At 64.3% G+C, this 10,746-nt stretch overlaps 2 protein-coding genes across 2 annotated transcripts; one reads left to right on the top strand and one right to left on the bottom strand.

Moving 5' to 3' along the window:
• The first annotated feature begins 338 nt into the window (after positions 1 to 338).
• On the top strand, positions 339 to 1,854 carry LOC311219496 (uncharacterized protein). Its single transcript, XM_084302643.1, has 2 exons — positions 339 to 1,256; positions 1,721 to 1,854. The coding sequence occupies exons 1-2, from the start codon at positions 349 to 351 to the stop codon at positions 1,833 to 1,835; spliced, it is 1,023 nt and encodes a 340-aa protein (XP_084158769.1). The 5' UTR covers positions 339 to 348; the 3' UTR covers positions 1,836 to 1,854.
• A 1,642-nt stretch (positions 1,855 to 3,496) lies between these two features.
• On the bottom strand, positions 3,497 to 5,428 carry GDF15 (growth differentiation factor 15; the record flags this gene model as incomplete). Its single annotated transcript, XM_084302606.1, has 2 exons — positions 3,497 to 4,397; positions 5,110 to 5,428. 2 exons carry the CDS (start codon positions 5,426 to 5,428, stop codon positions 3,622 to 3,624), a joined length of 1,095 nt encoding a protein of 364 aa, XP_084158732.1. The 3' UTR covers positions 3,497 to 3,621.
• Between the last annotated feature and the right edge of the window lie 5,318 nt (positions 5,429 to 10,746).

The following is a 10,746-nucleotide window of genomic DNA, read 5'->3' as shown; positions in this document are numbered from 1 at the left end:
GCGGCCGTGGAGGCTGGGGGTTGGTCCCCGAGGTGGGGGGCAGCTTTGGTGACCCCCCCGGACCCGGCTACGCCCCGGTGCGGTGACACGGGGCCGGCAGGGCCCGCCTGTTCCTCTTTCCGCACAGAGCCAGCCGCAGGCGAGTGGGGCTCCGGGGACGAGGGGTGCGGGGGGGGACACGGCGAAAGCACCCACGGGTGCGAGGTGCCGAGGGGAGAGGGCGCGGGAAGGGCGGCACGGCTGAACTGGGCTGCACTGGTTGGCACTGGGAGGGGGGAAAGCGGCTCCGGCAGCGGGGCCGGGGGGGGTTGGTGTGGCTGACAGCCGTCTCCCCGCAGCGGGGTGGCCATGGGGCACCCCACGGCCACGCTGCTGCTGCTGCTGCTGCTGCTCCCCGCGGCCACCTCGGCCTCCTGCTTCTCCCCGGAGGCGGCCACGCAGGAGGATTTATCCAACAGCACCACGGGGTGCGGAGAGCTGGACTGGAGCATCTTCAGGAAGCAACGCCGGCTGCTCCTGGCCCACAACGGCATCGGCTCCGTGAGCCCCACGTCCCGCGTGGAAACCACGCTGGAGGAGCTGGACCTGTCGCACAACGCGCTGCAGCGGCTCCCCGGCACCTTCCTGCAGCGGGCGCAGAGCCTGCGGCGGCTCCTCCTGGGGCACAACCGGCTGCAGGAGCTGCCCGACGGCTTCTTCGCCGCCGCGGCCGCCCTGCAGAGCCTGGAGCTGCAGGACAACCCCCTGCCCGCCGTCCCCAGCAGCGCTTTCCACCCCAACCTGAGCCTCCTGACCGTGCCGTGCCGCTGCGACGCGGTGCGCAGCGTGCTGACCGCCTGCGCCCGCGCCGCCAACCTCAGCTGCCTCTGCACCGCGCCCGACGGCACCTTCAACGTCTCCGGTTTCTATGAGCGAGAGTGCCCGGGAGGCTCGGAGGTCGTGGCCGCCGCTGTCGGGGCCACCGCTGCCGTGGTGGCCGTGCTGGTGGCGGTGGCCGTCGGCGTCGCCGTGTGCCGCCGGAGGAGGAAGGCGGCCGCCGCCGCGGGATGGGGCAAGCAGGAGTCCGCCGGGGCCCACGGGCAGCCCCGGTACATCAGCCACGGGGGTGAGAGCGGCCCCACTGCCACCACCGCCGCTGCTGCTGCGGGTGTGAGCGTGGCACCCGAATATGAGAACGTCTTCATCAGCCCCTGCGTGGGCACCGGCACGGCCCCCGCGCACGGAGGGACGCCGGGGTGGCAGCAGGCACAGTACAGGTGAGCGTCCGGCACGGGAATAATGTGGTGTCCAAACCCTGCTGTGCCACGTCGTGCAGTCCTATGCAATGATGTCCTGTCCTGTCCCCATCCCATCCCCATCCCATCCCATCCCATCCCATCCCATCCCATCCCATCCCATCCCATCCCATCCCCATTCCCATCTAATTCTCATTCCCCATCCCAATCCCAATCCCCATCCCCATCCCATCCCAATCCCATCCCCATCCTCATCCCACCCCATCCCATCCCATCCCCATCTCCATCCCCATTCCATTCCCAACCCCATCCTCATCCTCATCCTCATCCTCATCCTCATCCCACCCCACCCCACCAAACCCAAAGACCGGGCACTTTTGGTGCCAAACCCATTCTCTTTCACCCCCGCTGAGCCCCCAGAGCCACTCGGGGTGGGACAGGAGGGGGACATTTCCCCCCCCCCGGTGACCCCCCCGTGCCCCCAGCCCGCAGGTGCCCGCGGACGACACCTATTTCATGGAGAGCGACGCCGGGGAGCACCCCATCTACGCCAACACGGGGCCCCCCAGCGAGGAGGTCTACGTCGTCCCCGACAATTGAGGGGACCCCAGGGGTGGGGGGGTCACAGCTGCCCGGTGGCCGTGATGGGGAAGCAGAGGGTTGGGTTTTGGGTTAGGTTTTTTTTTTTTTTTGCAATTAAAGCAAAACTGCTTTGCACTCGTTTCCTGCCTGGGATGGGGAGCGGAAGCGGCCGCTTCTCCCCGGGCTTTGCACCGAGGGGACGGTGACGGGTGGCTTCCACCAGATGTGGGGTCCCCGGGGGTCCCCAGGGCTGGGTTAGGGGTGCAGGGGGTCCCCCCCGCACCCTGCTGGGAGCATCGGGTTCCCAGTAAGGGCTGGGTGCCGTGGGGCACCCGCAGCGTGCGGCTCCTCTTTTGGGGTGTCGGGGTGGCCGTGAACGTGGGGACGCGCCGGTGGTTGGGGACACCCAGGAAATGGGATCGACCCTGCTGTTTTCCTGCCAAATCTGTCAGTTTGGGGTAAAGAGGAAAGGCACCGCTTTGGGGCAAGATCTCCAAGGCCATCACTGTGAGGGTACAAACCCCGGGCTGTGGCTGGAGGGGAAGGGGGACGTGGGGCCATGGTGCACCCAGGTGCCCTCCCAGCCCTGTGCGGGTCTCGGTGTTGCTTCACCGTGACGTGTGAAATGTTGTAACTGCCCAAAATCCCATGTGTAGCTCCTGGTCCGCAGGCTGTCAACTTCAACCTGACAGAGCCGTATGAGGTCCCCAGGAGGGTCCCAGAGCCCTCAGAGCCCGTGTCCCTGCAGCGGAGGTGCCAGGACCCTCAAGGACACATCCCCATGCCCCTCATCTCTCAAACCCTGGTCCCCAAACCCCACGCCCACCATCGTGGTGGGCCCCATATCCCACAGCCTTCAAGCTCTGGCCTCCAAACCCCACATCCCGAGGGTGGAGGACCCCTACCCCATGCCCCTCAAGCCCATGACCCCAAAGCCCACATCCCCGGGGTGGGGGTCCCCCCATCCCATGCCCCCGTCCCCCGGTCCCGTTGCCACAGGAGCCTGGAAGTGGCAGCAGCCGCTTCCCAGCCCGATGGCCCCGGGGTCAAGGCTGCGCCCAGCACCCGTTTCAAGGCCACAAACAAACCAAAGGTCCCTGGGACCATCGCCCAGGGATTACTCACCCGCTGGGCTCGCAGGGCAGGGATGGGGCTGGCCTGACCCCGGAAAGCCAGAGGATTTACAGGCAGAGCCGTGAGAAGCCACCTCCCGGATGGCCGTGGGTGCTGGGGGTGGGGGGACACAACGGGGATCACCGCAGGGCTCGGGTCCCGTGCGCCCCGGCGAGCTCAGCACCACCAGCAGCCTGGTTCCCATCACTTTATTGGTTTCCATTGCTACAGCGATCTGTTTTATGGAAATATACAAAATACAAAAGAAAAAAAAAAAAAAACAAAAAAACAACAAACTCCCAAGAACGTCTCTCGCCGCGTGATACAATAAGTTAGCAATAAATAAGAGGCGTATAAATAAGTCTGGAACCAGAGGAAAACGGGCACTGGGGTGTGCTGCGGCCACCTGGGGACAGCCCCGCCGCCGTGCCCGTCCTGCCTCCGGTGGGAAGAGCCCGGCTACCAAATAAAAAATGCTTTAAATAAGGGAGGAGAGGGTGAATAAGTTACGGTGGCCTGTGGAGTGGCAGTGATCCCAGCTGGAGACTGGAGGAGGGATCGTGTCCTCGGGACGGGGCTGAGCCGTTCCGTGCACGTTTCGTCCCCTGGGTCTGCTTTTTGGGTGCGCTGGTGCAGGGGGGGCGCTGCCACCACCCAGGGGGTCCCCGTCTGTTCCAGAAGCGAGGGGACTTCAGGCGCAGTGGCACTTGGTGACCAGCATGTCCTCGAAGACGGTGGAGACCAGCCTGCCCTCGCCGTCGTAGTGCATCAGCACCATGGGGTCGTAGGCGGCGGGCACGCAGCAGGGCGCCGGGGTGGCCTTGGAGAGGGAGTGCATGCGGGCTTTGATCTGGGCGTGCATGCTGGCCGGCTTGTAGTTGTGCGGGCAGGAGCCTTCGCAGAACCTCATGTAGTAGCTGTTGGGGGCGATCACCCAGTCCGACCAGCCGATGTCCTGGAAGGACACCTTCAGCGACTTGAGGCAGCACTTGCCCTCGCTCTTCCTGCACTCCTCGTCCAGCCCGCGGGCTCTCCGGGCCCTCGGCACCTTGGCCTCGAGGGTTTCCACCTCCAGCACCGACGTTTCGGCTCCTGAGCCCACCGGCGAGGCCGAGATGGTGGTGGTGAAGGCCAGCTCCAGCTGCAGCTTGGCCTCGGGACCGGCAGCCCAGCGCCGGACGGGCGCCGTCAGGTCCACGCTTGGAGTGTCGGGGTCGAGCTTTTGGGTTTGCAGGAGCTGGGGGGCTCCCCCGGGTTCCCCCAGTGCGTAGATGCTGACCTGGGGCTGCCCCGAGGCCGGGGAGCCCAGGGATTGCTTGAAGAGCTTCAGCTCTGCTTGCACCACCCGCAGGCGCCGGTGGAAATCCTCTGTGCGGGTCACGACGAGGTGGTAGCGGTAGGGACCCCGCGGGTCCTGGTCACCATGGGGGTCCTGCTCTCCTCGGGAGGGCTCTGTCCGGTGTCGCACTGCGGGGACAGGAAGGAGAGCTGATGTAAGAGCTGGAAATCCAGCCCTGAGTCAAGCCTTGTGGTCAGCTCCTTGTCCGGCAGCCAAACCACGCAGCTGCCCCGCGGCCACCTCCGGGGAATCGCCCGCAGCCCGCGGGATCCCGACCCCGCAGGGTCCATCCCCAGCCTCCACCCCCAGGGGTGCCGGACACATGGGGACCCCCAGCCCGAGCAGCAGCTGAATATAACCCCCGATTCCCCCAGGTTTGGTTAAAGCCCCGGCCGCAGGGAGCAGCAGGAGGCGAGGGACCGGGCGGCACCGCAGAACCCGCTTTTATCTGGAATTCACCGATCTTTGCGTTTTGCAGCCAAAGAGCTGGAAACGGCCACTCCTCCCCCGGCCCGAGCAGGGGAAGCGGCTGGGAGGAGGAGGAGGAGGAGGAGGAGGAGAAGGAGGAGGAAGAGGAGGAGGAAGGTGACAGCAGCGGATTCATGCCCGATCATGTCCTAGCACATGCTGGGGCAGTGCGCGGGACGCGGCTCAGGGACGGGGCGGGACATGTCACCCCATGACAGGACATGTCACCCTACAGCAGGACATGTCACCCCACAACAGGACATGTCACCCCGTGGCAGGACATGTCACCCTACAGCAGGACATGTCACCCCAGCGCGTACCCAGAGCCCACGGGGGGGGTCTCCCGATGGCAACGGGGCCACCTCTACTTACGGCTGGCTGTCAGGCTGTGCAGCCTCCTGGTCCCGGCCACCGCCACCGCCACCTCCTCCCGGCTGCGGTTCCCCATCAGCTCGGCCACCTTCTGCTCGTAGTGCTGCTGCGCCCTCCTGATGCTCTCCTGGTCCAGCCTGCGCCGCGGGGCGGGGGGCGCGGGCATCCCCAGCCGCTCCAGGATGCTCCTTTTGATGCTTTCCACCTGCAGCCGCTCCTCGTCCCACCCGTGGGGCCGCGGCTCCGCGCCCCCCAGGAGCAGCAGGAGCTGCAGGCAGACGGCGGCGACCCCCAGACCCCGCAGCGCGCCTGGCAGCATCGCACCGAGCGGCCCCAGTTGCAAAACCTCTTGCGCAAAGGCTCCGCGGGCGGCTCTTATCGATGCCGCCAGGAGAATGAATGAAGAGGACCAGACCTGGCTTTATAGGAGCGGGACTTTGCCCGCCCTCCCCCCCCCTCACCCTCCCCTCCTCTCCTCTCCCTCCCCGTCCCAGGGCTGCCCGTGGGTGACGCCGCGGCGAGCACGCGGCCGGGGCAGCGCAAAGCCCGGGCTGCTCGCGGCGGGGAGGCGAGGAATGTTTCCTGCTGCCTCGCTTCGTTTCCCACCTCCCGCTCTCTCTGCTGGTGGCGGGCAGCTGCAGGGGTTCCCCTCGCCGTACCGGGGGGCTCGGGGCTGTTGGGGACGGCTGGTGGCCTCGCAGGTGGCACGCAGTGTCCCTGCGGTGACGGGGGGTGACAGGGGAGCACCAAGGCGTGCAGGCAGGCAGGTGCCGCGGCCGGCATCACGTCCAGCCCCGCGTCCTCATCTCCCTCCTTTTCCCCTGGCAAATTGGCCACGCTCACGGCTCAAGGTGCCCGTCGGGGCCCCTTCCTTCGTGCCACTCTTGTTGCCCTGCAGAAAGGGGGAAGCGGAAAGCAGGGGGGGAGGCGGCTGGGAAGCCCGGCTCGTGCCAAGACGTGCGGGCGGGAGGCAGCGGGTCGGTGTTTGAACTTCTCCAAAAGCCAAAGCCGGGAGGTTCCCGGCTGACGACACCGCAGCCCGGCTTTGCTGCACTTCCCTGCCCCTGCTCCGGTTCCCTCCTGAAGTAAGCCCGGGCGGCGTTTGCATCATTGCTGAGGGCAGCCGGGAAGGTGCCGGGCACGCCGCGGTGGCACGGGTCCAGCTGGGGTTGCCCGAGCGCAGGCGAGCCCAAAGGAGAGCCGGAGCCACGGGATCCTCGCTTGGAGGAGGTGGTGGAGACACCGGGAAGGGTGCAGGGATGCATCGGTGGGGCTCTCATGGCATGAGGAGCTCCGTGGGGATCAGTGCGAGCTTTTTATCGGGGCGGCAGGGAGATGGGCTGAGCCCTGGGGGGTCGGCGAGGGGCAGAACCTGGCAATCACCCCCAAAACGGAGGCGAGACACGAGGCTGAGCCAGCACGGGGCCGTCCACCCCAACTCCAAAGGGATGCTTCAGCCACAAGCACAGGGGGGACACGAGCCCAGCCCCGGGGGGACGAGCCCCTCGCTGTCCTCCTGTGCCTGGGGACCTGGGGCACACGAGGCCGAATTTCCTGCAGCCGAGCCAAGCGCCCGGTCCTTAACTGCTCCCACGGGGGGATTACCCTGAGCCCGGGATTTAGCTCTGTTTATCTCCAGCTCCTCCTCGGGAGCACGGGTTCAAGCATCCTTCCTGCCTTTTTCACCCAGATTCTCGAGGTTTGCCCGAGGCAAAAAGGAGAAGAAACTTTTCACCCGGAGCCACGTGAAACCGTCAGCTCATCAGCACGAGCAGCGTCACGTGCGGGGGATCGCCCCGCTCCACCCCTGCTCTGGATGGGGGGATAAAGGGGAGCAGGCGGGGACCCCCCCCCAAAAAAAAAACCTGCCTCCACGCTGCCTTTCCCTGAGCAGAGCCTCTTCCTGCCCCACTTTTGGTTCCTCTGGGTTGGGAACAGATCCCACACGCGGCTCCCGAGGAAACCTCAGCGGCGTCGCGGCTGGAGCCACCTTTCCTTGAGCACTGCGCCCTACGGAGAGCTCAGCACCCATGGGTGCTGGCCTGGGACCCCGCAGGGTGGCACGGCACTGCTGCCATCCTCATAGCAGGCACAGGGACAGGCACAAAGGAGGCTGCGATGGAGCAGCTCTGTGGGGCCAGCGGTGGCTGCTCAAGGCACCGCGCCACCGTGCCGTCCCTGAGCATCTCCAGCTCCGCGGCACAGCCCCCGGAGCAATCCTCCAAATTTTGAGCTGTGTGGGTGTAGAACGAGATGTCCCCCCCCCCAAAAAAAAAAACAAAATCACGTCGTGCCTGGCCGTTGAGCAAGACACGGCAAACTCTACAATTTTGCAGTTCTGCTTTTGCAACGATTTTCTGAGCCGTGGGCGCGCCGCGTGCCACCGGCCCCTCCGCGGCTGACGCACGGGGGGCAGCATGTGGGGAGCATCAAAGTTGGCCGAAGCCGGATGTTTTTTCCCCAAAAGGCGCCAGGCGGTGAAGTCGGAGATTTACAGGCCGGCAAGAGCAATAAAAGTTATCTTAAATTGCAGCGGCTGTGGGTGCCGAGTGACCCGTTAGGAAACTTCCCAGCGTGTCCTCACCAGCCCGCGAGATGCTTTATTGGAACAAAGCCTCAGCTGTGAGCATAGGGAGCATCTTCTCCTCCTTTCCTCTCCTTTGGCCAGCCCATATTTTAATTAATTATTTTAATATTGGATTTATCCAACCTTTACCACGGGTGGAAACGGGGAGATTGGACGACTGAAGCAGCAGGTGGAGCATCCCGTGGAGGCCGGCGAGGAACGGGCCGGCGAAAAGCCCAGCAAGAAGTTCAAAGCGGGAGCTGCTGAGCCCAGCAGGACGTAAATAACCTCCCTGCCTCCTGTCCCCACCTCTGGGCAGGATGCGGTCCAGCCCCGAGCGCAGCGGGGGCCATCTCCTGAGCCCGGCGGCCCCGCAGGAAGCGGCCCCGCTGCGAGCTGAGAACCAGTGCCCCAAGGAGGAACGCTTTTGGCTGCCACTTCCCCACCAGACGCCGCCCAGCCCCGGCCCTGCAGTGCTGGAGAAGCTGGAGAAGGGCTCGGAGAGGGAGCAGGACCCTGAGCATCGCTCACGTCTACCCGGTGCCGTCGCCGTCCTGCCCGGTGCTGAGCCCGGGTGCTGCGGGGACGGGCAGGGAGGAGCCCTCCAAGATTTTTGGCAGCAGGGGTTGGGATGGCTGCAGAGGCACCGAGCTGCCCCGCATGCTGCCGAGCCCCTGCTGCCAAAAATCTTGGAGGGCTGAAAACCTCGCAGGGGCCGGGCTCGGGGTCCCGGTGTCGTAGCCGAGCTCGGAGCCTGCTGGGGATGCTCCTGGTGGGAAATTCGGGTGCTGGAGGGGGAGGTTTCCTGCAAAGCCCTGCAGCGAGCTGGGCGATGATTTCTTAGGAGGTGTTTGAGGCCAAGAGCATCATGCACGAGCCCGCAGCGGGGAGGTTTCAGGCTCCTGTTTCATTCCAGGTGAGGAAATGGGCACGGAGAGCTCAGCCACAGCGGCTGGGGATGGCCGGTGCTGCTCTCGTGCCTTCCCCACGTCACAATGAACAAGCACAATGGAAATCTTGCCGACCTTTAGCCATTTCTAAACAAAACCCAACCAGGCTGGATCAGGTGAGCAACGAGCACCTTTGTGCTGCTGCTGCTGCTGCTGGGCTCGCGTCCCCCCTTTTTGTTCTGTTCACGGCATTTGCCAAAAAGCGAGGCTTCTGCTCCACTTGGAAAAGACTTTTCTGACTTGACTGCACTCGTGGTCAAAGATTAACTCGGATTCCCAGACCCCTTTGCCCATGCAATACAGGAAATTACTCAAATCCCATGGCCAAAAATGGAAATCCCCGGCTGCTGCCCCAAACACCTGCTTACATCATCGGCCTCAGCACAAGAAAGTTTCCTGCGTGCTGCAAGCATCCCGCCCGGCCCCGGCGGACAGATTCGCACGGCAGGGGCACGAGGGTTTGGGTCCACGCTCTGTGATGCTCTGGGGTTGCAGGGACGCTTCCCCTTGGGACACGAAGGTTGGTGGCATTCGGGACCGCCGGCATTTGGGGCAGCTCACCCCGGCTGAGCCCAGCGTGGTGTTTGAGGAGAGGCTTTGGGGAGAAGATTTTTAATGTCAGGAGCCTCTCCCCATCAAAGCGGGGCCATGCTGTGTCCCTCCGATGTCCCATCTGATGTCCCCAAGCCACCAACCTTGGGGTGTGCCTGGGGGAAGCTCCTGGTCCTGTCCCCAGCGCCGAGACACGTCCCAGAGGAGCACACAGGAGGCAGTGCAGGAAGGAGAGCACAGAGAGCTCCCCCAAACCCTGCAGCACCGAGCCTGGATGGCTTCATCCACGGCTTGGATGAATCGTGAGAACGAAATCTGCCCAGGAAGCACAGCACCTTTTTGGGGAGCCCAGCATCCTTTTGGGGAGCCCAGCACCCTTTTGGTCACAGCCGAACCCCCAACACAAAGTCATCGAAGGATCCCAACCCCATCTTGGTGCAGGAACACAGCACTGCAGCAGGATCACGGGAATATTCGGAAGGATTTGTGCTGCCTGAGCAGAGAGGGGACACCAAAGGACAAGGGGGTTTAGGCCGGGCTTGGATTTTATTTTTTTTGAGAAAGCCCCAGAAATAAAGTTATAGGCTATCGAGAACAGCTTGTTGGGTGGGGAGGTGGAAATCCTACAGGCACGAGAAGCTTTCCGTGATTTGCCACTGCTCAGCTGAGATCTGGCCAAGCAAACCCAAGCACACAGCAGAGGGGGGGGGTTAAATCCTCGACCACCTCCCAGAAACCTGGAGCCGGGCGTTGCGGTGCCCGTCCCTCGCCCACCTGCGCAGCCATCGGGGCGAGAGGCAGCGAGAGCCACACCACGGGACCTGCTGCTGCTCCCCAAAATTTCGGTCCCGTGCCCGTGGGGCAGGAAATTGCAGCCATTCCTGCACCCTGGGGAGCCCCTGGGTGCACGGTGGAGAGGAGGAGGGTGGGCACCCTGCTGGCTTCAATTCACGCACCGGGGAAATGCGCCGAGGGCGCGCAGCCAGCTGGGCGCTGCCCAAAAATCCCACTTCATTTAGGGCAAGTTCAGAGGGATTTGGGGCAGGGGAGGAAGAAAAGAAGGGGAGCAGGCTCCCAGCGAGACGAGGACGTTGTGAGACAGAAAGCAAATGTTTCAGACTGATCGGGATCCACTCCAACAAGGGGGTTCCCCGGGGATTTGCAGCCCAGGAGCGCGAGCCGAGGATGCGCCGGGTTGAGCCGCGCGGCGTCCAGCACGAGCCCGAACCTCTCCCTGCAGAGAGTTCAGGTTTCAAAACGGCCTCATCAGCAAAGGGCTGCGTGACATCACCCCGGGAACAGCACCTTGCAGGAAAGGCTTATCACCTTGTAAAGGCAGTTACAGCATGATTTCATCAGCGCCAGCTCACGCGGCTGCACGTGCTGCGGCTCACAGCCAGGGAGGGGTTTGGCCTCCCCGGCACCCTGTCAGCGCCGGGCAGCTGCCAGGGGGATAAAAGCAACTGGGAAGGGGATAAATTTAGGGATAATTCAGTGCCTGGCCGCGCAGGAGGACCAGAGGGCTGGGCTGGTCGGGGCAGGTTGGGAAATAAATGTGCCCAAACTGAG

This window comes from Netta rufina, assembly GCF_964035555.1.
Source record: "Netta rufina genome assembly, chromosome: 28".
Classification (NCBI taxonomy): domain Eukaryota; kingdom Metazoa; phylum Chordata; class Aves; order Anseriformes; family Anatidae; genus Netta; species Netta rufina.
This window is presented reverse-complemented; position numbering and strand designations above follow the sequence as displayed.

Coding starts and splice junctions, on each gene's coding strand:
- LOC311219496 (XM_084302643.1), top strand. CDS start 349: ATGGGGCACCCCACGGCCACGCTGCTGCTGCTGCTGCTGCTGCTCCCC. Junction 1,257..1,720: donor TGGCAGCAGGCACAGTACAG/GTGAGCGTCCGG, acceptor CCGTGCCCCCAG/CCCGCAGGTGCCCGCGGACG.